General features: G+C 32.7%; 3 protein-coding genes across 4 annotated transcripts; 1 reads left to right on the forward strand and 2 right to left on the reverse strand.

Moving 5' to 3' along the window:
- Positions 1 to 1,401: 1,401 nt before the first annotated feature.
- LOC103494804 (BTB/POZ domain-containing protein NPY2) lies at positions 1,402 to 6,902 on the reverse strand. Of its 2 annotated transcripts, none has more exons than XM_008456165.3 (4): positions 5,492 to 6,902; positions 3,695 to 3,764; positions 2,281 to 3,450; positions 1,402 to 2,190 (listed from the first exon to the last, which is right to left on the reverse strand). In XM_008456165.3, exons 1-4 carry the CDS (start codon positions 5,551 to 5,553, stop codon positions 1,621 to 1,623), a joined length of 1,872 nt encoding a protein of 623 aa, XP_008454387.1. In that variant the 5' UTR covers positions 5,554 to 6,902; the 3' UTR covers positions 1,402 to 1,620. The 2 variants fall into 2 exon arrangements, with proteins under 2 accessions (XP_008454387.1, XP_050943423.1); XM_051087466.1 differs by lacking the exon at positions 5,492 to 6,902 and adding an exon at positions 3,973 to 4,007.
- Positions 6,903 to 11,259: 4,357 nt separating this feature from the next.
- Positions 11,260 to 14,965, reverse strand: LOC103494805 (mitotic checkpoint protein BUB3.2). The gene is made up of 9 exons (XM_008456167.3): positions 14,602 to 14,965; positions 14,387 to 14,517; positions 14,191 to 14,273; positions 13,134 to 13,400; positions 12,713 to 12,788; positions 12,381 to 12,461; positions 11,975 to 12,053; positions 11,782 to 11,882; positions 11,260 to 11,693 (listed from the first exon to the last, which is right to left on the reverse strand). The coding sequence occupies exons 1-9, from the start codon at positions 14,719 to 14,721 to the stop codon at positions 11,606 to 11,608; spliced, it is 1,026 nt and encodes a 341-aa protein (XP_008454389.1). The 5' UTR covers positions 14,722 to 14,965; the 3' UTR covers positions 11,260 to 11,605.
- A 6,692-nt stretch (positions 14,966 to 21,657) lies between these two features.
- LOC103494806 (transcription factor bHLH84-like) lies at positions 21,658 to 23,417 on the forward strand. The gene is made up of 5 exons (XM_008456169.3): positions 21,658 to 22,255; positions 22,357 to 22,596; positions 22,710 to 22,775; positions 22,865 to 22,930; positions 23,032 to 23,417. Exons 1-5 carry the CDS (start codon positions 21,704 to 21,706, stop codon positions 23,134 to 23,136), a joined length of 1,029 nt encoding a protein of 342 aa, XP_008454391.1. The 5' UTR covers positions 21,658 to 21,703; the 3' UTR covers positions 23,137 to 23,417.
- Positions 23,418 to 24,852: the final 1,435 nt, after the last annotated feature.

Below are 24,852 nucleotides of genomic sequence, written 5' to 3' on the forward strand. Positions count from 1 at the left end.
TTTAAGTTCTTAAGCATGCTTGATGTTGTGTCACCTTGTCAGTTTAGGAAGTGGAGGGTTTAGGCTATATGGTATTGTTAATCAGTTTGTGATTGTAGTTAAACTAATTACGAGACTGTGTCTTAATTCCTTTAGTCTCTAAATTTTTTTATGGAGCGTAGTTGAGCACGTGAGCCTTGAAAAAAGTATCATTTCCCACTCTATGCAGTAATACAATACCGTTGAAAATAAAATCTAGTGTGTTGCATAGATCTTAAAAGTACTCTTTCAATGAAGTTGAAGTATGGTCTTAGTTGCTATATATGTATTTTAAACAAACATGTCCATGTACACGTTTCAGTTTATCTGAAAAATAGAGAATTTAAATTTGTTAGTAATAATGTATGGGGGTGTATTGTTTGTGAAGGATGTATATATGAATTTTAGTTTTGAGTGCATCAAGAGAATTTCAGGGTGTAATCTGGAATGTCTCATAGGGCAGAAGATGGATACAAGGTTTCTTTTGAAATTTGTTCAATTATAATTTTATAATTTGGCTATGCGAATGCGTTCATAAGATTCATATGGGATACTTGTAGATTGAAACAATAAACTATTATGTAACCTTTTAAGACTAGTTAAAATAATTTTAAAGAATTGTAGGGGGTTGAAGTTGAGAATTAGATTAGCTAATCATGATTGATATTGTGTGTTTGACTTAGGGGTGAAATGCAAACCGAAACGCTTACTATGTGTAAAAGTTATGAACTTCTAAAGGCTTTTTGGAACTACATTAGTACATTATTATTAAAAAGACACTCACAAGACATTACTGCAATCCACAAAAGGTCTGAAGAAAATAGTTTTGAGTGAAACTAGTTTCAATTTTGGTTCAAACATCTACACCAAAAAAGAAAAAAAACATGTAATTTCTAATTTATTTAGTTAAAAATTATTAAAAGTAAAGAAGTGTTGCATTGATATATTTGTATATTTACTATTTTATTTTATACATGGTTATTTGACGGGTTAAATTAAACTTGGTTAAATTAAACTTTAATTATCGTTTTAGAATGTTGTTAAATTTTTTGGAAGGAGTTAGAAGTTCATATAACATGGACAAAAAGCTGGCATCCCAATGGATATTTTTCTGATTTTTCCGATCAAAGACCTTGTTTTCCTTTTTCTTTTTAGAGCAACGAAAAAAATTTAAGAATTCTGAATAAATTCTTTGCAACCAAAAAACCTAACCTATGACCATCTTTGGGAGACAAAAGGGGCAATAGGCTAATTCAAAATGCTCCCAAAGGCAAGACAATCTTTATTTGATTCACCTCAACAATATTAGAGAATGATTCTCATCCATCTTTGATGGAATTTTACCATTGTAAACGAATCTCAGTTAACTTAAATAACCCCCCATACAAGAAAAAAGATTTCATATTTTTAATATATAATTTTTTTTTTCCATTTTTTGTTATTGTTTTTGCTGTTGTTTGGTTGGGGACTGCCCTTCAATAGTAATAATGTTGCAATAACTGATATACACTACAGACTCTTAACCTATATATACTTCATTCTTGCTCATTTTATCCACTCATGAGTTTCCCAACTCACTAAACACTCCAAAATGGAACCTCCCTAAGAAACTGAATGCCTTCTGTTCCTTGAAGGTGTGGACTTAGCTTCCTCCTGATTAGCAGAACCAAGGCTCTCCGATGAATCTGACCCGCTGTTTTCGCCGTATCCTCCTCCTTTGCTTGACCATAGCTTTGTGAAAAGCTTCTTTGACTTGAGCAGTCCTTTCATTTTACTAAGAGCTGCTTTGTCAATTCCATTTTTACCATCTCCATTTCTTTCACTACTTCCTCTACCATTAGCAAGCCTCAAGGAAGCTAGCTCCCCTTTGAGGGCCTTCAGCTCCTCAGCCATGGCGACTGCATCCCAGTCTTCTTCAGGGTTCGTCGTGGCTGATCTTGAGCTGCTGTGAGATCCACTCGTTAGATCCTTGATGGCTTTAGGTAGGTCGGGAGTGCTGCAGCCAGATGATGCTGAGGCCCTGACTTGCTCAAAAAATAATACCTGCACAACCATACGTAGAGGAAGCCGTTCATTTTGTACAGCATGAATGCATGCATCAGCAGATAGTTTCTTGCAGTCTATCAGTTTGCAGATTCTCTTCTTGTCGCTCTTGCCGATCCCTGGATGTTCCTGTAAATCAGTCCAACAATGTTAAATTGAGTGCACATGTGATTCGAGCAAGGTGGAAAGACAAGTAGGTTGAAGTTAAGGAACTGGTACCTTCAGATACATGTCTATGGCTCGATAGAGCCCGTCATGTGAAGGTCGAGCGATGCCAGATACCATTTCTGCAAGATCAATGAACTTCACAGATGGTAGGTTGGGATCCTTTGCAACCTCAGCAAGGTAACCATCGATCAATTTTGCCACCATTAACTTAGTAGCGTCAGACAAAATCCCTGGCCCTCTTGGCTCCTGGATCTCATTTCCCTCTTCAAGTGACTCGATCTCGCTATTATGATCTTGCAACAGAAACACCTCCACCATTTTCTGTACAGCATTAACATCATAGGTCATAGCTTCACCTTCTGGTGATCGGATCAAGAGATCACTCACTGAAGCCTCCTCTAGCTGCTGTCCCATTTGTCGAACAAGCTCGTCTTTTGTCTCGTCTCCAAAAGCTAGGAAAATGGAAGCTTTCAGCAATTTGGACAAGAAACTACTGGAAACACTGCCTTTCTCAGCAGGTAACAGCCAGACGATTGTGGACACTGCCGACTGATACTTCAGCGGATCCCCACATTGAAGCACACCTTTGCTAAAGCCTGGAAGATAGCGGTAAGCATAAGCCTTCAAGGCTTCTCCAATCACATCGTTAGGGACTATTCCTTTGTTTTTTATACTCACTATGACACGCTTATATACATCAATTTCTAGCTCACAAAGATCCTCAACCCACCAGTCTTTCGGCACACTACGATTCCTGACACCATTCCAGTTGGGATTGTTCCCATTTTCCTCGGGTAGTTTCTTGCGGTTATATGTGTAAGACCAGTCAACTTTAGAAATATCAGCAGAGGCCTTCACAGCAATAGATTCTAAGCAATTGCTAACTAATTTCAGTTCCTCAGATAATGGCATTAGTGCTTTTGTAGACTGTAGAACAATGATTGAATCCTTCCAGCTACGAAAGATACTCGAACTAAGGAAAACATCAATTTTGTAGGTTAGGTTTCCCTTTTCTATTGTCTCATGCATTCCTAGGTATTCAGCAGCACAACGAGCTGCAACTACATTATAAGCATTAAGAGTAACAGTCATGCCGTAACAGAATTTGGCACATATCTCAAATGCCGCAGAACCGCCTGGGATCTCTGGAATGTATATTTCATCATTGTGCTCCCCAGTGACCAACTTCTGCAAGTGAGCACTCTTTGACAAAAGGGGAAACTGCAAAAAAGCAGGTATTACCAATTTATCAGTACAACTAACCCATATGTAAGGAATAAGTAGATGTCAAGATGCATAAAAGAAGCCAGCTTTCGAAAGAGATTGTAGTAAATCATTATCATTGACTAATTTTGATTTGAACATAAAGATAATCATATTATAATAATGTGTCAAATTAGATGTTAGCCTGCTGAACTTTTGGGTGTTCGCTTTCGTATAGGAGCGATTCAATTAAGTGGCATACCTTGTGGAGGTAAAACTTGACATCCCCAACGATAACAGTGATGTCCGTAGCTAATTCACTGACAACATACCTGCAACATAAATGTGAATTCTTTTAATAGTCTGATTGTTTCATTTGAATATCACTTCCCTATTAACTCTGATTTCTACCATATAAGATTCTAATGTTAATTCTAAAATCTTAGTACAACGGGCAACGGCCACACTTTGTTTAAGCTTTAAAAACATGCTAGTAATAGTTAGCAGTAAATTTGATCCAAATCCAAATGAAGTAATTACAATACATCAGAGTGAACCATCCATCCACTACAGAAAATTCTCGTGCAATGAAGCTTTAAAAAGAAGTGAAGAAAGGTGTATGTAGACAATTGCACCAAAGAACATGCACAACCATTATTCAGCATTCCATTGTGACAAGATTCTTATTGTTCCCACAAGAGACAGAGATAAAAAGGTGATTCTTGAGTTAAAAGAACATTCAATACCATCTTGGTTAAAATGCAGAATCTATCTACTACTCTATTCATGTTCTCGACCCTTTCGAGGCACAGCATATAAATATGCTATTTCGCTCATGATTCCAGGTCTTTTTCAAAGCATCTTTCTAATGTGTGGTCATTCAACTGAGTTCAAAATCGTTCGAACTTAATTCCATCGTATATGATGCGATCCCTTCCCCAAAGAATGGTAGGCAATAGTTTCGTAGTTGTGTAAGCAACTTTCTAATTCTACTTGGAAACTTGATGTATATGTAATAGACATTTGAGCATTAATGAGCTATGTAGCTCTCTCAAATATAATCTGGAATCTCAATTCTCTATGTTCTCTTTCCAGCGCGTCTATAATCTGATGAAGCAGTCGAAAAACATAACTATAATCTATAAACAGTTTTAGCCGGGTTTGGTAAGAATAACTGTTCAACACTTTGTCACATTCTTATAATAGTATTTCTTTTTGAAGTAAGAAAAGAGTTAGTATTTGATCAATTGAATTGTGTTTAATATATTTAGCTTTATCCTATGAAAACATTAGTAATTTTAACTTATTTACACTGTTCTTTTTCCTAAGACATTCCTATCTTTCTGAAGATCCTATGAATCGATACTTAACCCTGCAACATCAAACCATGTTTGGTAGCAATACGCATCCATTGAATGAGGTTTGGACCCTCCTTGTGAATCAAGAAAAGGTTTACATCTAAATGAAAGCCAATAAGAGCAAGGGAAAGGAAAAGCAAAGATACATATATTAATTTTAATTTGATGACTGTCTCACACTAGAAAAGCAAGAAGCAGTTAGGCTTGTCACACAATCAAAGCAAAAGATAACTAAAACCCATTCATCAAAAAAGAAAAAAAGAAAAAAAATCAGAAGCCCCAGTCATGAACCCAGTGGGTGACTTGGTGGGAGAGCAAAAGTGAAAAATTTAACCAATAAACCATCATAGAAAGAAGTAAAAGGAAATGAACTTGAAAAAGCTTTTGCCAGTTATTCTGAAAAAGAGAAAAGTGAATGACAAAACCAAAGCTTCAATATTCACAATCACCCTTTTTTCCCACTTGACCATTTTTTGTAAAAACAGCAATATCTAGTTGATCCCCCAACTCACGGCCGGTAACCGGTGGTTTCCGGCGAGGTGGGAGTGAGTTTACAGTGTAAAATAGTAAAAAAGAAGCAAAGTAAAATGTCATTACAATGAAACTGCCACAACTTGAAATGCAAGAAGCCAAAAAAGCAAAACAAAATATGATAAGAATGAGAATCAGAGTAAATGAAGAAGGCAGAAGAGATCTCTCACCTAACATTGGTCCCATCAGTCTGAAAACAATCAGGTTTTGATCCAAGTTTCATGAACTTCATCTTGACAAACAAGAAATAACCTTCAAGTTTACTCAATCACCCCCAAAAAAAAAAAAAAAAAAAAAAAAAAGCTCTTCCTCAATACTCAAACAACAAATAACACCAAAAATGAGCTCAAAACTTCAGCAAACAGCAAAATCCCCAATGAAGAACCATAGAGGAATGAGAAAAGAGGATTTGAAAGAAGGTTGTGAGGGAATCTTGAGAAAAACCAAAGGAAAAGCTTAGTAAGAGAGAAAGATGAGGAAATGGGGAGATGGGGTTAATGAAATTTTTAAAGAAGAAGAAAAAAAGAAAGAGATTGGTCTTAAATGGGAAGAGGGTTTAAGAGAAAGTGGCTGTTTCCTTGGTCGGCGGCAAAGCCCACGGAGCCCGGGTCAGCAAGTCAGCTGCGGAGACATAGCCAACACACTTCAAAAAAACACTAAAAAATTTGCAAATCTGACTCTCCAAATCACAAAACCCTCCTCTCTTTCTTCTTTTTCATTTCTGATTTAAACTCTGTCCCTCTGTTTTTCTCCTCTTTTTAAAATCCCTTCCCTTTTTTAAAAGCTTTCAATTTGCAAAACCCAACAAATGCTGTTCTATGCTTTGCTACTCTTACTTCAAAATCATCTAATAATATAATATTTTGTTCCGATGGGGTTTCTTTCAATAGGTACTACTACTACTATAACCCAGAAAAACAGCATCTTGGTATCAGTTAAATTAAACCACCAAAACGGTAGACAACAAGTATCTTCTCTTTTTTATTTTGTTAAAAAGTATGAGAGAATATGAGCAATATCATAAAAAGAGATGTGATTTAACAGTATCGATGAATCAAACATCAACTACCCAACAACCAAATCTGCATAAAAATTGCTATGAAAATCCAAGGAATCTACTAGAATATATATACATATCATATGGAAAATCTAGCTTAAAATATTTGGTCAAGAATCATCAAGATCAAGTTTTTAATTATGTATAGTCTGTAACTCAATAAACCCACATGAAAAAATTGGTTCTTAATCAAAATGGGAAACAAGAAGACAACCTCCCCATAAGCAACTCCCCGTGTAAATCACAACAGAACCCAATATAAAGTAAACCAAAGATACTAAAATGGCAATTTGCGATTTACAAATGCCAATGTAAATAGTGCTTTTTTCTTAGCCACAAAATCAAAACCTCTTGAAAAAGATGAAACCTTTCAAGAGAAGCAAACAACATAACACAATTTTGAAGCAAACGAGAAAACAAACAAGCCCTCTCCTAAAATGACCACTTTTGGGCGGGTTTTTACCACTGAAGTAAGAAACTGTTGAAGCTTTTGAGAATAGAGAATGGTTAAGGGAAAAAATTTCAATTTCAGAACCCAATAGAGAACAAAGGAAAGGACACCAATGTTGTTTAAACAATTGCTGCTAGTACTAGTACTTGTCTTGTAACACATTATTCAACTTTTGAGGTAATACTAATAATGAGGCATTTTCAACAATCTTCATTTTCCCCCCTTGCTTGGTGTTGCTTAATTCATTGTCCTTTTGCAACAAAATTCTCTCTTATTTCTCTTTCCTTTTCACCTCTCCACAATGAAAAGAGTTTAGAAAAATTATTGAAAATTTGGATTTTTTTTTTTTTTTTTGGTGAAGATTTGTTTACTTTCTCAATTGTTCTTATTTATCATCTTTCCCAAGAAAAGGAAAGAAAGAGGAAAATTTGAAGCCATTATGTATTAAGATAAGGAACACATGGCAGACATAAGTAAGAAAGATGACTATTTTCTTGTATTTAACCAAATATGGTAATTCTTATTCTACATCCACATCAACATATACCAAATGACAGGTTCCTATTTTTAATTATCTAATGCCCATTGGTGAAGGAGTTGTTTAATCTAACATTGTTTACAAATACATACAACGGTAAATCAATGGTTGTGGGTAGATAATGCTTCTTTCCACGTTAGTTCAACTTGATCGTAATAGATATACCTTCTTTTCGTAGTCGATAATTCAAAACCTTATTTTCTCATGTTTGTTATACTGAAACAATAAATAGAAAAATAAATTATACGTGAATGTAATATATATAATTTGAAATAAGAATTCAATTCAACTATAGATAGAGTAATACTTGAATGCATTTTCTTTATAAATTTAACACTCAATCATCTCTCATCAAAATGAATTTAAATATTAATTAAAAAAATAAAAAACTTGTCACATGATAAACTATAGCAAGACAACTTAAAGAGATACACAAAATATAAATATTGCTTGAAATACATTTAAGTATCTTTGATCAACTGTATGTAAAAACATTTATTTATTGACGGCTATCAGCTTTGACTCGATTTGAAAGTGACTATTACATTTGTGAGATCCTTGAATCCCCTTCTTTAAAATCGTATCTTCTAAAACAAACTGAAAACAGGAGTCTCAATTATGGCATCATAATCTTTGTGAATAACTTTTTTTACATTTGTTTATCAGCAGATAGAGAGAGAAGAAGAGTGAGAGAGTGAGTATTTTATTCACATATATATATATATATATATATATATAAAGAGAGAGAGAGAGAGAGAGAGAGAGAAAAGGAAACTGAAAGGAAAGAGGTGAGTTAGTAACATAACATATGTAGGTTAATTCATTGAGGAACCCAAAAGATTTTAAAGGGTTAATTAGCACATGGTGCTGACTGTACAAACATTGTTATCTTTATAAAATAAATATTAAACTCTAAAGATTCCTTCACCTCTTCAAACTCTCTCTCTCTCTCTCTTCAAACTCAAAGAGAGAGAGAGAGAGGGAGATTTTGTTTCAACTTCTGTTGCTTTGAACTCTTTCATGAGATAGAGAGAGGCTAGAGATAGTCAACGCCTTAATTAGGGTTACCAAAACAAAAGGATATTTTCTTTTTAATCAAACCTTTTGGAATATTCTTAAGAATATCTTATTATTATAACCTTGTTTCTCAAATAATCTATTTGTGATGAACAATGGAGTAAGTATTAAACGATTAGGGTCGATTTTGAAGGAGATGAACTCGTTAGTTCACAAATCGTTTTGATCAATCAAATTAGTGTAGCCGACTAATTAAACAAAAAGAAAATTGTTGATTTCATGTAGGCAAAGAGTAAGGTACATCGTTGAAATCTAGGAGAGAAAAAACAAAGAAAACGATATTTTTTCAACCCACTTGATTCGTCAAACACAAACGTATAATTCAACGGACATAAAACATGTATTTTAAGAGATTTTTAAACCTCAACAAGGCAGATTATTTTTTATTCTCCTGATGGGGTTATTTCAATTTTAAAAGATGCATTGAAGGAGTTTGAATTTTTAATATAACTCTTCACATTCATAACCGTTGGTTTGGTGGTTAGCAATGAGTCAATCTTTTATTAATGGTTTTCCCACTTAATTAGTTCAATTAATAAGATCTGTGTAATCTATGCCATGTGATCAGAACAGCCATTCATCGTCATCTACAAATTTACCATTCTTATTCTTTGATACATTTAGGAGACTTCCTTCCAAACTACTACAACCATGACCCTTTGTCACTAATTACTTTATGTTTATTTTTCAAACCTAATCTATTCATGGTAAACTAGGACTTAAAATTTGAAACTTTTTAAAACCTAGCTAAAGAAATAACAGCATGAATAATAATTGATATAAAAAAAAGAAAACATAATCCAAAAAGAAAATAATTAATGAAAAAGTTGGGTATCCAACTCCATCTAGTGGCTGAAATTAATCAATCCCTTATTTCAAGGGGAATCACATCTACAAGTACTTCTTCTTCATTGTCTGGCACTACAAAATCAGTGTAAATGAGGCAAATTCATGGGAGACAACTTAACAATAATCTCAGATCAATTGGGAGCTTCAAATCCAAAATATTCTTCTTTAATTTTTATCAAAGTCAGTACTTTTTTCCATATATTATATACATATATAATTTCAACTTCGATTTCATAACAAAAAGCACATGGCCACTAATTCCTAAGGCTGCAACAAAATTGACATTTATAGTGTACTTCTAATAATGCATTTGCCTACATATTTAACACAAATTTCTGAAACCCACAACTTCACTGAATCATGACAGCCATTGAGTGTGTGGTATGTTCACTACATGATCCACAACAATCACATGAGCTAATCAATATTATTAAAGCCATACCATCAATGGTTGTACTCGAAGTTCATTTTTTAGTAGTATTATATACTATACTTTACAAGGAGAAAAAAGAAACACTTCATAAATCCCATCACGGATTTAATCAGAAGAACAAGTTTTTGAGATTCCAAATAATTAGTGATCTAAGCACCCGTCATTTCATTTCTATTTACTTTTTCTAGCTATGATCAATCAACTAAATTCACTTGCACTATATTTGTGAGAGCCCCAGCCAATATTCCTACAAAAAAATTTAAGTGTCAAAGAAACATGTTGGATTAGGATATTAAATCTTAGATAAGTGGTCACCATGATTGAACTTAGGACATCTTAGTTGCACTACAAATGTGAGTGATCAATTTTGCTTGAAAAGTGGGTGGAGGAGTTTTCAAGGATTCCATGGTACTTGAAAAACCTTTGATCGTTATGAAATTGTCCAGATTTCTCATGAGTTTGTTTGTTTCCTGGGAAAGTGGAAGTGCACAAGATGCAAAGGAAAGGAGGGAACTTGGCAACAGATGTTTGAAATATCTAGGGGACTGGGATACGGCAAATTTGGGACAAGATAAGTAGAAAAGGAAAGTGATTATATTGTTTGATTGTTTGCTTTTTTAAGGTAGCGAAAGGGAATTCGTAATAACAAAGTGGGGTTGGGAAGGGAAGCATTTTGTCTGTGCAAATTTAATTAGAAACCAAAATATGTCACTTTGTGTGTGTCAGAATGCTTAAACCATAGAAATGGAAGATATGAGAAACCATGCAAAAAGAGGAAGAAAAAAAAATCTATGCGGACCTTTTGGATTTTGCCCAATTATTGCCATGGTATGATGTCTTTGCATGCTTGAAAAGCTTCTTGGCCCCATTCTTGCTTAAATCTTCACCCAATACACACCCTCCACTTTCTCTCTCTATCTATAGGAGAGAAAAAAGCAAATAATGATAGCAAGACCAAACACTACAAAGCTGAATCATTCATGGGTATTTGGTAGCCTAAACTTTGTAATATTCTCCTTAAATTTAGTGGTTGGATGGAATTTCCACCATGAATCAATAGCAAGAAGGCAAGTTACAGCATTGGTTCCAAATTTTCATCATGCAATTTAAATTAGAATCAAATAACTTACTAAACAAGTTTTTCTTAGACTTCAATGCATATTATTCTATTTTCAAACTTCTCAAGGTTCTTACCATTTCATAAAAAAAACAAAACCAATGTCTAATTATGGTCTCTAAACTTTCAACCATTTGTCTACCCAATAATCCAACAAGCCAAATTAGGTCTACATTAAATGGTTATATAAAACAAACTTCAGTATTGAACAAAATAATTTACGTACCAAAATATAACTTAATATGATGGATTAAGGACCAAAGGTTTGAATATTATCTAATTTATTTTCAAGGAATATGATTGAACCACCCATTCAACACACCATGAAAATCTGTTTTTCTGTTAGGTTCTTTGTGAACTGAAGTTCACAAACAGGTTAGGCTAAATCAAGAAAACTTGTTGGAAGGGCAAAAATATATGAAAAATGTAAGTGTTTTATCCATATCCTTGACAATAATTGAGGAAAGTTTATAGAAGCACAGCATCTGTACACATTAAGCAAACTACTGATGGGTACATCCCAAAATTCAAGGCTATGCTTCTCTCATCTCGCCAGGAATACAAAACAGAAGTTTTCAAAGAAAGAAAATATAAAAATAAAGAAGCATGTCTCGTGGACTCTTTTGTATGATGCTAACCGCGCAATCTGCAAGTCACCTGGGACCCTGGCTCTAAACCACCATCAAGTAACTCTAGCATGAAAACCAACAGAGGGCTAAAAACGACAAGCATGGATCACAGGGGAGGTTTCTGTGATGTTAATCATGTAGAAGGATTGGGGTATACTTTAGGCTTTGGCTTAACTTCTATTTCATTTACACTGCGGACATATATGGCATCGGGCTCATGGCTACAAAATAAAAAAAAAATGCAAAGAGTGATGAGAAAGTTGTTAGATGCATTAGTGTATGGGAATGTCAAAGATAGAGAGAACATACGGTTTATCTCCCTCTTCAAATGTGTAACTTGATGCTACAGCTAACAGCCGCCCATCTCTACTAAATGACAGTGCTGCAATACTTGTTGGATATTTTGAATACTGAAAGGTGGAGTAATAAAAGGAGAAATTTTAAGAAACGTACTGGTTGTGGACAGAAGCAAAAATATTAGCTCATGGTGAAAAAATCTTGCCTGATAAAGCCTCTTCTTATTGTTCCCATCCCAAACATTTACGTACCCATCACAACCTCCAGTAGCAAAAGTACCGTAGCTGCAACATCGAAATAACAGATACCAAACAGATCATTGATCAAAATATGGTAGCAAGGTAAAAGGTTCTTTGTGTTAAAACTTCTTTGGCATACAATCCATTAATTGCAAGCACATGACTAACATAGTAAAATTATTACCTAGTCAAAATATGTAGCAACATAAACTAAATGTGACAATGTTTGCCCCTTTTCTAAGAAACACTTTCATTGAATAAGGGAGTGAAGACCAAAACCACAACACCTATGCTACATTGCACCAGCACACTCTTAGTGCAATATAGTGCCGATACATGCTCACTCAATCAATTACTAAAAAGAGAACTCACATAGGATGGAATGCAATGGCATTGACTGGATAGACTATGTCCCTTCCAGCCTCTGATTTTCTGTGACATTTGAACGCGTACCTATAAAAAGGCAAAATCACAGACAAAGAATTACAGCTCAAAGACTATTGATAAAGAAAAAAAAGCTGATAGCAAATCTGAGCTGGGACAAGGAAAGAAAAATATATCAAAATCTCTGGATATCATTCCCCTCAAGCATATAGAAGATGTAAGGAATTCAAAATATTGGATATTACATAGAGGGCATCAAATATAACAGAATAAAAGATACAATTTAAGTCTACTCTTGTTATATTTTAACTAACACGTACTTTTTGGCTTGACTAGCCTCTGAGGGATCAAAAAATTCCATAGCAACTCGTCCTTCAACTGAACTAAGAGCATAGCCTGCATTCACGAAAGAGATATTATAAATTCATAATTGCAGTACCAAAGCCATGATATTGATTAGGTACGGCTTGGTTTTAATTTAATAAAAATCATAGTAGAATGAGGCCTTATAAATGAAACATCTCCCCTTAAAAAAAGATTCTAGGTGCTACCCTCAAAATTCAAACAATGCAACTAGAAACCTGTTTCAGTACGCATTAGGTAGTAAGGGAACAGAGAATGTAATAGGAGGTTCAACCAAAACTACACACATGCAAACAACACAGAGAATTACATGGCCATTTAACAAGAAGAAAAATGGTTCATTAATCAACAATTTCATTTCGAAGGTTAGATAATTACCGGTTCCATTTGGATAACAACGCACACATCGAGTCTGATATTTCAACGAGGATTCCCTCCTTTGCTCGGGTTGAGACATGTTTCTCAAGTCATATACATTAACATGCCTTCCAGCAGTTGCTACAACTAAACGGTTACCCACAAGAGAAAGTGAGTAAACACGTTCAGGCTGAGGATATGTTCCAACGAGAGTATGTTCCTGCCCACTTGCTCCTCTAGGATCCCAACACTTCAGTGTTTTATCCCAACTGCCAGTAATTAATTGCCCTGGAAAACCATTGACCTACGTTGTCAAATTTCCAGCATTAAGATAACAACAATAAATAGCTGATATCTAAAATGCAGTGTAGCGGATATTTTCTTGAAAAGAAGTTTGGCACCATAGTTCAGCGAATGTGAGAGAATTGTTCATCTTTCTTTTTTTAGAGGGAAAAAAACCACATAAACAATAGTTCAACTCGTATTTTGCACCAGTCAATTAAATTCAAATTTTAGACCCTAAAGAGTATATAACTCTATCATCCAAAAACAACAATGATCACCACAAATCCCTGCCTCTTTCATTTTCAACTGAACGCACGTTTATTGAGAAGCTAGTATGCACAGTATTTTAAAAATAACCATGTTTCACAAGGGAAGATAAAAAGACTCTGAGTCTATGGATTCCTCCATGAATTTCATCCGTATAAGGTGAATGAAAACAACTTAGTCAAATCATCACTAGATTTTCCATTGATACAAAAAGTTGACCTTTCCCTTCACTCCCATTCGAATAAGATAGAAAATGATTAATTTTTGAAATCTTCTGTGCGCTTACATATAAGAAATGATCCATCAACTCAACTGGCGCCACTCTAACGTAACTTTGTTCTCGGTCGTGACAAGTTTTAATTTGACCCTCACTTACTATTTTGGAACCCTACCAAATCAACATACACAACTCTCATGCAATGTAATAAACTTCCCAAATGACTAATGAAACAGAATTCCTATCTTCCTTCAGAAAATAAAAATTGAGAACACTCGATTAAAAAGAAAACCCTCAACAAAGATATACCTGCCGCGTAAGAATACTCAACGCACCGCACAGGTGCATCATGCCTCCCTAATATATCCTCCTTGTTATGGTTAAAAACAAGTCTGAAGCAATGAAAGCAAAACGAAGCTAGTTTAAAAAATTAAAAAAAAAAAAAAAAAAAAAAAAAATCCGCAAGATTTGGGAAGAGAGAAAACAAAATTACAGAAACACTCACCTCCTGACAGTGTTGTCAACACTAACACTAAATCCAGAAGAATCATCGTGGAAACAACAATCGAGAACAGGACCACCGTGTACGAACTCACCGCGGAGGACGTTGGCGCTAGCATCGTACAAGCGCACAGTCTAGGAAGGAAGAAAAGTAAAGATAAGTTGAGAAGAAGAGGAAATAGAGAAAGAGTTTAAAAAAAAAAAAAGTAAGTTATATACCTTGTCCCAAGAGGAAACAAGTAAGTGATCACTGTGATTGGAGAAGCGGAGATTGGAAATGCCGTCGGAGGGAGGATTTGAAAGCTCCCGGCCAGCAGCGGGAGGAGGGACGGCGGTCATGGCGGAAATTGATTTGGAAGTGCCAGATGAAATGAAGAATTAGGGTTTTCACTGTGAATGGTTTCGTTGGCGAAAAGAGAGAGAGAAAGAGAGAGAGGGGAAGAGGGAAGAAGTTTTCGAAATTTGATTTTTTGAAATTTGATTTTTTGAATTTGAAGTGTTTGTGTGTTAGTGAGTGAGTTGTGATGTGGGAAAGAAGAGGGAGAGAGAGCCAAGAAGACTGAATTGATACCAAAAGGGTTTTACTATTATCCTTACTCTCTTTTTCACCCATACGTTAGAGATTTAAATTTCAAAATGGGACGTTTCTTTTTATTACATTAATAATAAAAACTCTAACAAAATGGTCTTCATCGAAGGTGGTTGTCGGAGGCCCGAGTTGATCGCAAACGTGTGGTAATGGTAGGTGGAAGGCAGATGAAGTCATCGAAAACATTGGAGGGAGAGAAAGTTTAAGTGTCAATGACCATGCCCATTAGCTAGTCATGGACATGGGTAGTGTCGATGACACCAAAGTATCATTTTTGGCATGTTTAGTTAAAATTGATATTTTTCAAGATCAAGATGATTAATTAGTCCTACAAGTTTTAAGGAGATTTAGGTCAAAACTTGTAGGTGACAAAATGATTTCAAGTTCTTATTTAAAGCACGAATTTCTAGCAAAAGTGTTATAAAGTAATATTCGAGTTAATTGAGCATCGATTTACCAATATGGTTTATTTACACTATGTTTTGCATGAGATTTAGTAAAGTATTAAAAGCAAGCTATCGAATTATTAAACATGTTTTACTATCAAGAGTGATTGTTTTGTTTTACAATGAGTTCAAAAGCTAGCATGAAGATTTAGTTAAGTATTCTAACATAAATTTAGGCAAAAGCATGTTTAAGAAACAATTTGGAAGCAAGCAGGAGTTGGATAAAATAAGCAAACATCTAATAACAGTATCTTACAAAGAATGAGGTTTGGCAAAGTGTTTAAGAAGAGCTAAGTTTTGTTATCAAGATTCAAGCATGAAATATTAAGCATGTTTTCACTGGTTTTTCTAAGATTTACTATAAATAAAGCAAAACATGATTTTTAAAGGGATTTCGACCAAGCATGAGATTTACCATATGCATATACATAAATTTCCACTCGATGCAACGAAAAATTCCACTTCAGTGAAGACCTTTGATAGTATAGAGATTAAATTCTACTACGACGTGTCTAGTTTCAGATAGTTTAGCCTTGTTGATATTAATTAAATTCTACTGCAATTGAGTTAGTTAAAAAAAAAATTATTGTTGTTAGTATTGATTGAATTCTACTACGTCGTTGCTAACTGAGTTTTTCAAATCATTTTATCAAAATATTTTCATTTTCCAGGTAGTGATCGAGATCTTGGAGCTTAGCCTACTATCGCTAGTTAGCCAATTTGTCCAATAAGACATAGCTTGTCCTTGTCCGTAGAGGGCTTGTATTATGTTTTTAGTTATCAAATTCAGTTGAGTTGTGTTGTATCATAATCCCTAAAAACATCTTCTATAGTTTTGTTTATTATCAAAATTCTAAGCTTAAAGTAAGTTTTCCGCCATTTTAAGTTTAAAGTATTTATTAAACTTTTTAGAGTGTTTTGCTAAGCAAGTTAGTCAAGTCTGGGTGATCGGTAAATGCGGTGAGAAGAGTCAACATGTGCTAGCTTCACACCTCTACCTTAAGCCATAGAGAGTGCTAGGGTGAGGGTATGACATTTTGTCTTTTAAGTTTCGAGTTTGGTTTTAATTTAATTCTTATGACGTTTCAAAATATAACAATTTTACATCCTAGATTTTAGTTTTATTTTAATTTGGTCTCTATGATTTTAAAATTTAATCATAATTCTTTATTAAATATTCACTTTTCGTCTATTACTAGAGCCAGAAATTTCAAGTTTATAAATTTTGTATATTTGTGTCTTGGTATAAATATTAATTCATATAGACCTATGGTACACAAAATTTGAGACGATCTATTTGAAACCCTAGACAACTTTATGTGTAATGAAATCGTGGATTTTTAGTATTGTTAAAATGTAAGAAAACCTAATCTAAAGTTCGCAGGCGTGTCTTTGGTGTAAATTTAAACTCTACTTTTATAATAATTATTTTATTATGGATAACTTCATTAGTTTTATGAACTCTTATCCTCTATCTTGCTTAATTCAATTGGTATCAGTAGTGTATGTAAGAATCAAGAGATCTGACTCAAAACTTTCTACCTCTGTTTACACTAAAAAAACATAATTACAATCTGAATCAAGAACACGACCAAGAAAATGGAAAAAGTTGATGGATTTTTTTAGTTCAATAATTGGGGAAGTATTAAATAATTTTGAAATTGTTTTATTTCAATAAACTATATTTATATAGTTTATTGATATATTTATATATATGTTTAAATTGGCCATTCACAAACATTATATATATATATATATATATATATATATATATATATATATAATTCCAATAATAATCCCCATTGTTGAGTTTTCTAATCGAATAATCCAAGAAGATTTTGTCCACACAAATTTTATGAGTACATAATTCATCAATTAAAATATAAACAACATGCATATTTGATGAAATAAAAGAATGTACAAAATTATTTCTTTAACACACACACACACACACACAAAATAATATCTTTATATTGTCACGATTATTTAAAATATCTTTATATATTTTTTAAAGTTAGAATATCCCAAAACTTCATACTTTATTACATTTTAATTAATTTTATTTATATGCTTTCAATAAATTTTAAAATTAATTCTACAAGTTAAAAAATTTTAATTCAGATGTGGTGTATTTTGTTATATGAAAATTATTGTTATTATTTGTATGGGTTTCATTAGACTTAAAAAAACTAGTTGAAAGGACAAAATCTAAAATGGAATGATATATTTAAAAAAGTATTTAGGAAATAATATTATGTTAAGTATGGGGAAGGAAATTAAAAAAGAAAAGAAAGAAATAGAAATAATATAGAGAAGAAGAATGAACGCGTTTTCAGAACACGATTGTCGGGGGATATAAAGAAGGCGCCAGCTATTAAGAAGAAGGCAAGTTGAAATTATCTCCCCAACAATCGTGATGGCATGCACATATATATATATATGTATAGTTATAGTCTAGATTCCCATTTCACATAACCAATATTAAATTCTCCTATTATAGTTATTTTATTTTGGAGAATTTGTGTGTAGCTTTCTTCTTTTATACTTCTACTTTTCTTCGATATAATTTATTTTCACACTTATATACTCTCTCCAGCTTTCCTATTATACTCTAATGTCTAACTTAGTACATCAAAGATTTACGTGTTTTTTTCTTTTTGAGTCATCAAACGAAGCTATTTATAATAATACACTCTCTCTGACAATAATCCGTGGTTACATGTAATTTTGACAATTTCAAGGTAGATTCTGATGGTTCGCGTTATAGGGTACCAGACCGAGTGTAGCTTAATTATTTTTTTTATTGGTATATTGATCACTAGTTCATAGTTGATCAACCCATAACCCAAGGCTTTGATGATCTTTTTCCCTTTTGTGACGCTTGTTTCTCCATGCTAACTCTCGATTTCCCTTAGGCTTGAGCAAACCCGTCGTAGACTTTCGGCCTTTGTTTGAAACATCTTAGATATATAATTCACTTAAAGATGAAAAAAAATGATATAAAACTAATATGTACCTAACACAAGAATCTATAACATAGAACCTAAGTTGCATACTTAACTACAAATCGTTAGGTAAAAAAAAATAATTCTTTAACTTTTAAGTTTGAGCTATACTAAAGTCTAGATATTGTTTCGTCATTATCAAGATCGTTTAAATTTTTTAGTTCAATAATTATAAGGTTATAATCAAACAACAACGATAACCTAAATGATATATAAATTTTATAGTCTTAGAGTTACATTTGATTTATTGAGTTAAATAATATGAATACAACTTTCTTTTAAAAGAAAAAGAAATGCAAGTGCAAATTTAAGAAGTTTATAATATTAAATGTATCAATACATACATATACAAGTGGGGGGCCTTAATATGTTAGGAAATATATGTTTGTGAAAAGAATAGATATCAATAGTGTTTGGTGGGAGACCTTGAGATCTATCATAAACCTTTTCTCTCTTTTCTTGTCCTTCTAAAAAGGAAACGTTTTTCAAAAGGCTTGTTCAATATCTTTAATCATTCAACAATTAAAAATATTTTACGAGTGATTTTGAATCTAACCAAAGTGATTTAACCATTTCGAACTCATCCTCAAAATATGGTAAGGTTTTTATATATGTTTGTTCTTGTGTGAAAAGTTATGTACTTCTTAAACATTATATTTAACTGTTTTTATTACGTACATATAAAACTCTTTTTCTATTAAGGATTATCTTTTATCCAGACGTATAACCTCCTAGACATAGCTGTTGTCGCATTGAACTAGGTTAACAACTTCGTGCGTCAGTGCTGCCTTTGTTACTTTTGTGCTTTCTTTAGTGTGTAATTGTGCGTGTTCATAGTATTCACCTATTTTTCAATATCCATTTTGATTGGATGGCAAGTATACAAAATATATTTGATTTGTACGTATATTTTCACAACTGTATTTAAGAATTGCAATATGATCATTTATAAAGATTCAAGTTCTTTTAGCTATTCAACTTATTGATCGAACGCTCTTGATTTCTTTATCTTTCTCTCTCTCTCTCTCTCTCTCTCTTTTATTTTAAAAAAAAACTCCTTGTTTTCCTACATTTTTCAATTCAAAATGTGTGAAGCTTTGAGATTCAATCTCTTAACTAGTTGAATTACGGTTTAAAAAAATATTTTTTATTAATTTGTTAGGGTTATTTCAAGGAAAACCAAAGTTTAAGGAAAAACGAAAGACAAGATGGGATAACATGCATCTCAAAAGAAAAGGTCAAAGTCTCGAATATCAAATCGACCACGAGCCAGTGCATATGTACCAATAAACTTAAATAATAACTAGGTCATGCTCGATCTGATGCCCAAAGAATCTACAAATTATCCTGACATCGTCAAGGTTACACATGACCACAAGCTAGTGTCAGATAAATTAAGACCAATTTAAATTATTGTTCTGTTCAAAGGGGAAAGATGAATAATGATGAAACTTAAATTTTGTGTGTTTACCTGAAATATGCACTTTCCTTGTTAACACATGCATATATACAAAACTCTCAAGCAATTTTAGCTTCAGAAAATGGATCATAAATAGTAAGCAAGTGGAAGGGCTGCAACAACAAACAACGAACACATCTGAACTATATGCTTCAATTAACCATTAAGAACACATATCCTTTTAAGGTTGTAAGTTGAATTTCTTTAACGTGGATAGGTTCATCTCTATGATATATATGACTGTTATGTACTCTTTCCATTAAAAATTTCTGTCCAAAATCCATGGGGCCACTCATAAAACAAAAGTGAAAAGTATCGATATTTTGTCACCTCATTCCAGCTTTATTTGGCTTTCTTTTTTCTTTTTGTTTCTAAAGTATGAAGAGATCTTCAAAAGCAGCATATATTCCAAAACAAGCAAATCTCAGTTTGTTTAATATTCAATCACTGATGAATCTTCCTTGTCTTTCTAATTCTTTTGCTTAACACAATGCCAAGACTTTGAAATTTTATATCATAGGTCAGACCAATAATGCATGCCAACATAGTTGTCACAATATTTATATTAAAAATATACAATACAAAGATAAATTAAATTAACCAAAGTTAGATACATATTCTGCTATGTTTTGGTTTAAAATCTAGTTTATGCAAGTATATGTCTATCTATATATATATTTAAATATATACGAGAGTTCTTTTAGAACAACGCTTTCATTCTATTGTAAGGAAAAGAATACGTGTCAATTTTTGCTCAACTATAAGAATTTTTCTAATAAAACAAACAGAAAATTGATTGATTCTAAGTATAATACATCAGATTTAACTATAGATGAATTATACCTTAATCGTGACCCTTTTTAGTTTACTAAGTTATAAGTTTTTTCAACAAATGGGAAAGAAGACTCTCTTAAGAATGAGGCCAAACAACACTCCCAAAGGGCATCTTCATTTTCCACTCTTCACAATATATACATACATACATATATATATAAATGTCTCTGTCATTATCACAGAAGAGCCCACAAAATTATTGTAGTTTTTTAGTCTTCACAAAGTCTATGACTACATGAACCTAATCGAAATTAAACTGTCACCTTCCTTTCCTTCTCATGGAGCAAAAAAATCCTCAACATCTATTACCAAACTCAAAAACTTCAAATTTTCTCAATCTCAGAAAAAACTCGCCGTTGTCGCAAGAAGGGATCAGAAAGAAAGAAAAGAAAGAGATATTATGTGTTGAGTATAAGATAGATAGTTTGTTTTTGGAATCTATGACTCTTCTAGATATATCAGATGTCATTTTGTCAACAAACATCCTTCATATATCATTTTGTCAACAAACATCCTTCATATATTCTATCTGAAAAGCTTATACTATATAAATTATTTGTAACATTTAAAAAATTCTCCCTAATAAGACCAAGTTTCACCAACCAAGTTGTTTATAATTTTTAGCCTCACCTGATAGCTCTTGAACTCAAAAAAAAGAATTAATTAAATTTAACTAAATAGTTTGGAGAAAACTGAAAAAGCTTCAATTTTTTAATTCCATCCATTACAGTTGGTTAAGCATTATTTTTGAGTTGTCTTTGGGCCCATTTTAAGAGTTTTCCTATTGGTTTGTTCTGTTTAAACTAAGAACATAATGTAACTAAACTGGGGGATGATGTTTCATTTTTTTAATGAAATGAAGTCAACTTTATTTTTGTTGTCTCATTATTATAAATTAGCTTTACAAATTTGTAATCCCATCTTTCTCAAACACCAAAGTACCAAACAAAAGTTCAAAAAAGTTTCCCTTTTTTCTTTTCTTCAAATTATGGAAGCTGGTGCCATTTCAGAAAGAGAATGGATATCTCTTAGTGGAGCTTATACTGCTGAAGAATCTGATTTTATGGCTAATTTACTCAACAATTATTGTATTCCAAATGAGTTAAATTCAGATTTAACCTTGGAAATTCCATCTTCTTATTGGGCTTCTTCTAATGAACCTTCTTATTATTCTTCAGATGCTTCTGATTCTTCCAATATCTATGCCCTTTCACAACCCAATAACAATCTTCCTTATACTTTCAATGAATCTAACCCTCTTTGGATGCCTAATAATGGTGCTTCTTCCTTGTCCTTGGATTTTTCCGTCGAGGATGTCGGGAATGCCGATTGCTTGGACGATAATGGTTCGAATATTCGTAAAACAAGGCAATGCAGCAGGCTACAACAATCCCCTGCTGACTCTGTTGTCAATGGGAAGAGCTCACAACAGAAACGAAGAGCTGATGGTGTGATGGTGGAAGAAGCTATGAGGGATGATAAAGTTGGACCGGTTTCGGTTGAGAATGCCTCGAGGAAGCGACCTCAAAGTTTGCTTGATGTGAGGATTTATAATCTAAGATTTTCATTTGCACTAAAGACTGTTTGTTTCTTCTCTTTTTTCTTTTTTGATTCTAACAACATTGTGGTGATGTAATGAAGGTTGAAAAGACGAAAAGGAGCGGGAGGGCACGGAAGACCTCGAAGATTGCTTCGGGTAGCTGCAATGAAGAGGATCAAATTGTTAGTCCAAATGGGCAATGCACAAGCAGTTTCAGCTCTGAAGATGATTGTAATGAGGCTCAGGAAATCAATGGTGGAATCACTTCTAGCTCAACCTCAAATGGAAAGCCAAGAGCCAGTAGAGGCTCAGCCACAGACCCTCAAAGCCTCTATGCAAGGGTAATCCTCTAAACTCTAAACCACTCCACTATTTCCTCCATTTCCTAATACATCGAAACCGAAAAGGTAAATATATACGAGTCTGATTGTAAAATTTTTGAATTTTCCTTTAGAAAAGAAGAGAAAGAATCAATGAAAGGTTGAGAATCTTACAAAGCCTCGTCCCAAATGGTACAAAGGTAAGGTTGATTCCGTATGACATCATACATATATCGAACGATCCCGTTGTTTAAGAGTCTCATTGTATCTAATATCTTAAACCTGACAGGTTGATATCAGTACAATGCTTGAAGAAGCTGTTCAATATGTGAAGTTTTTGCAGCTTCAAATCAAGGTAAATTGTTGAGTAATGAATCATTCAAGAGAGGGATTTTCATATTTCTTTTTTTCTGAATGAAGTTCTTATTTCTTTTTTGTGTTGAATGAAACATGCAGTTGTTGAGCTCAGATGATTTATGGATGTATGCACCAATTGCTTACAATGGAATGGACATTGGACTTAACTTGAAGTTGATGAAGCAAGACAATGCATCACAATAGATAATAGTTATACTGTTCTATTTCTTTGTTGTAGAATCATAAATTTTAGAGATACCATTTTATAAGCTTTTCAAAATTTAACCCTTTTTCTTTTCAAAGAAAAAGATGGTAATGAAAAGTTGAAGACTTTGATCATTCATTTTGGCCTCAAAAGGAAGGTTTAATCATATGAAGGAATATGTGTAATTTTTGTTATTCTTTCTTTTGGGCTAAATATGCTGTAAGATTTATTCCCATACATTGGCTGATTAATGTGACTTCCTAATGCTAATTAATCCAAATTCAGAAAGTTTTCTAAATAAGAATTTGGATTTTGCTTTTTGATTTTGATTTTGATTTTTTAGTTTCTAAAAAATGGATCCCTCACTGTTCGTTTTTGATATTTTTATTAAGGTGTGATTATTGAAATTTTACATTCACAAATTATTGGCCTATTCTATCTTAGAGGAATAACTATTGGTCATATAATTTTGGGCTAATGATAAAATTTAGTAAATTTGTTGGGATTTGTATTAATTATTTATTCTTCATTTCCTTAATTGAATCTCTCTATTGTTTTCAACTTTATCTATATATTTATTTTTGTTATTTTTCTTCATTTGTTTGGTGGTTAATCCATCTTGTTTTATCAATATAATTTTTTTTTCTAAAAAGTTAAAAACAAATATATAATTTATAATTTTGTATATTAAAACTGAATTATCAAACCAGTTTTTTTATTCTTAAATTTAAAATATAAATGTGAAACCGTAAATAATTTTCAATTTCCTTTTGCTATATTTAAAAATATTCAAAATATACATATAATAACCAAACATGGAATGACCTTCGTTTTTTAAAAGTTGAAGATCAAACATAGGAAGTCAAAGATTAAAAAAAAAAAAAAAAACTTAAGGTCGGTTTTGGTAACTATTTTAACTTTTTGTTGTTGTACCTTTTATGTTTTTTAAATTATGTTTTAAAAGAACAAAAATCATATATGTTTTGTGGCCGATTTTGTTTTCTGATCTTGAAAAACAAAATTTATTTTTTTAAAAGCTCTTTTTTCTTTTTTTCATTTTTCAAATTTTCTTTATAATTTTAAACTCTAAGTTTTTTTGTTAAAAAAGAAAAAAAGATGAATTAGTTATCCAACGACACACCTAATTTTTAAAAACAAAAAGTTGAAGAAAAAAATGGATTACCAAACATATGCCATAAACTATATTATCAAATGGGACGACATAATAGGGCAATTGTAAAAAATAACTACTTTTAGTTTTTACTTTTGGGAAGTAGCACATTTTTTGAGAAGTCGTTGAAGTGCTTCTTCTTAGTTCTTCTCGGCCTAGATTGACTTCGAGACTGTGTTGTAACTGTGACATGTTCGAACCACATCATCCCTTGTTAAATGTTAATGCTACAAGAGCTTCCAACTCATGCATGGGCTCGAGCCCTTTGGTTGGTTATATACTCGGTAACATTATGTATGAACGTAATATTAGGTTCCACATACACAAAACATCAAAATATATGTTTTAATAATACAAAATCAATATACTTTAGAATAGTACTAATTGGTGTTCCACTCGTTAAACTATGCTTGAATTAACATCTTTCGTACATAATGTTGCTTTAATTTATAAAAGTTAACTGAATTATATTGTGAGATTAAGTTTACTACTTCTGTTCATTATCCAATAATTTTGGTATATTTGTATGGCTAAGTCCTCGACA

Source organism: Cucumis melo, chromosome 7 (assembly GCF_025177605.1).
Source record: "Cucumis melo cultivar AY chromosome 7, USDA_Cmelo_AY_1.0, whole genome shotgun sequence".
Lineage (NCBI taxonomy): Eukaryota > Viridiplantae > Streptophyta > Magnoliopsida > Cucurbitales > Cucurbitaceae > Cucumis > Cucumis melo.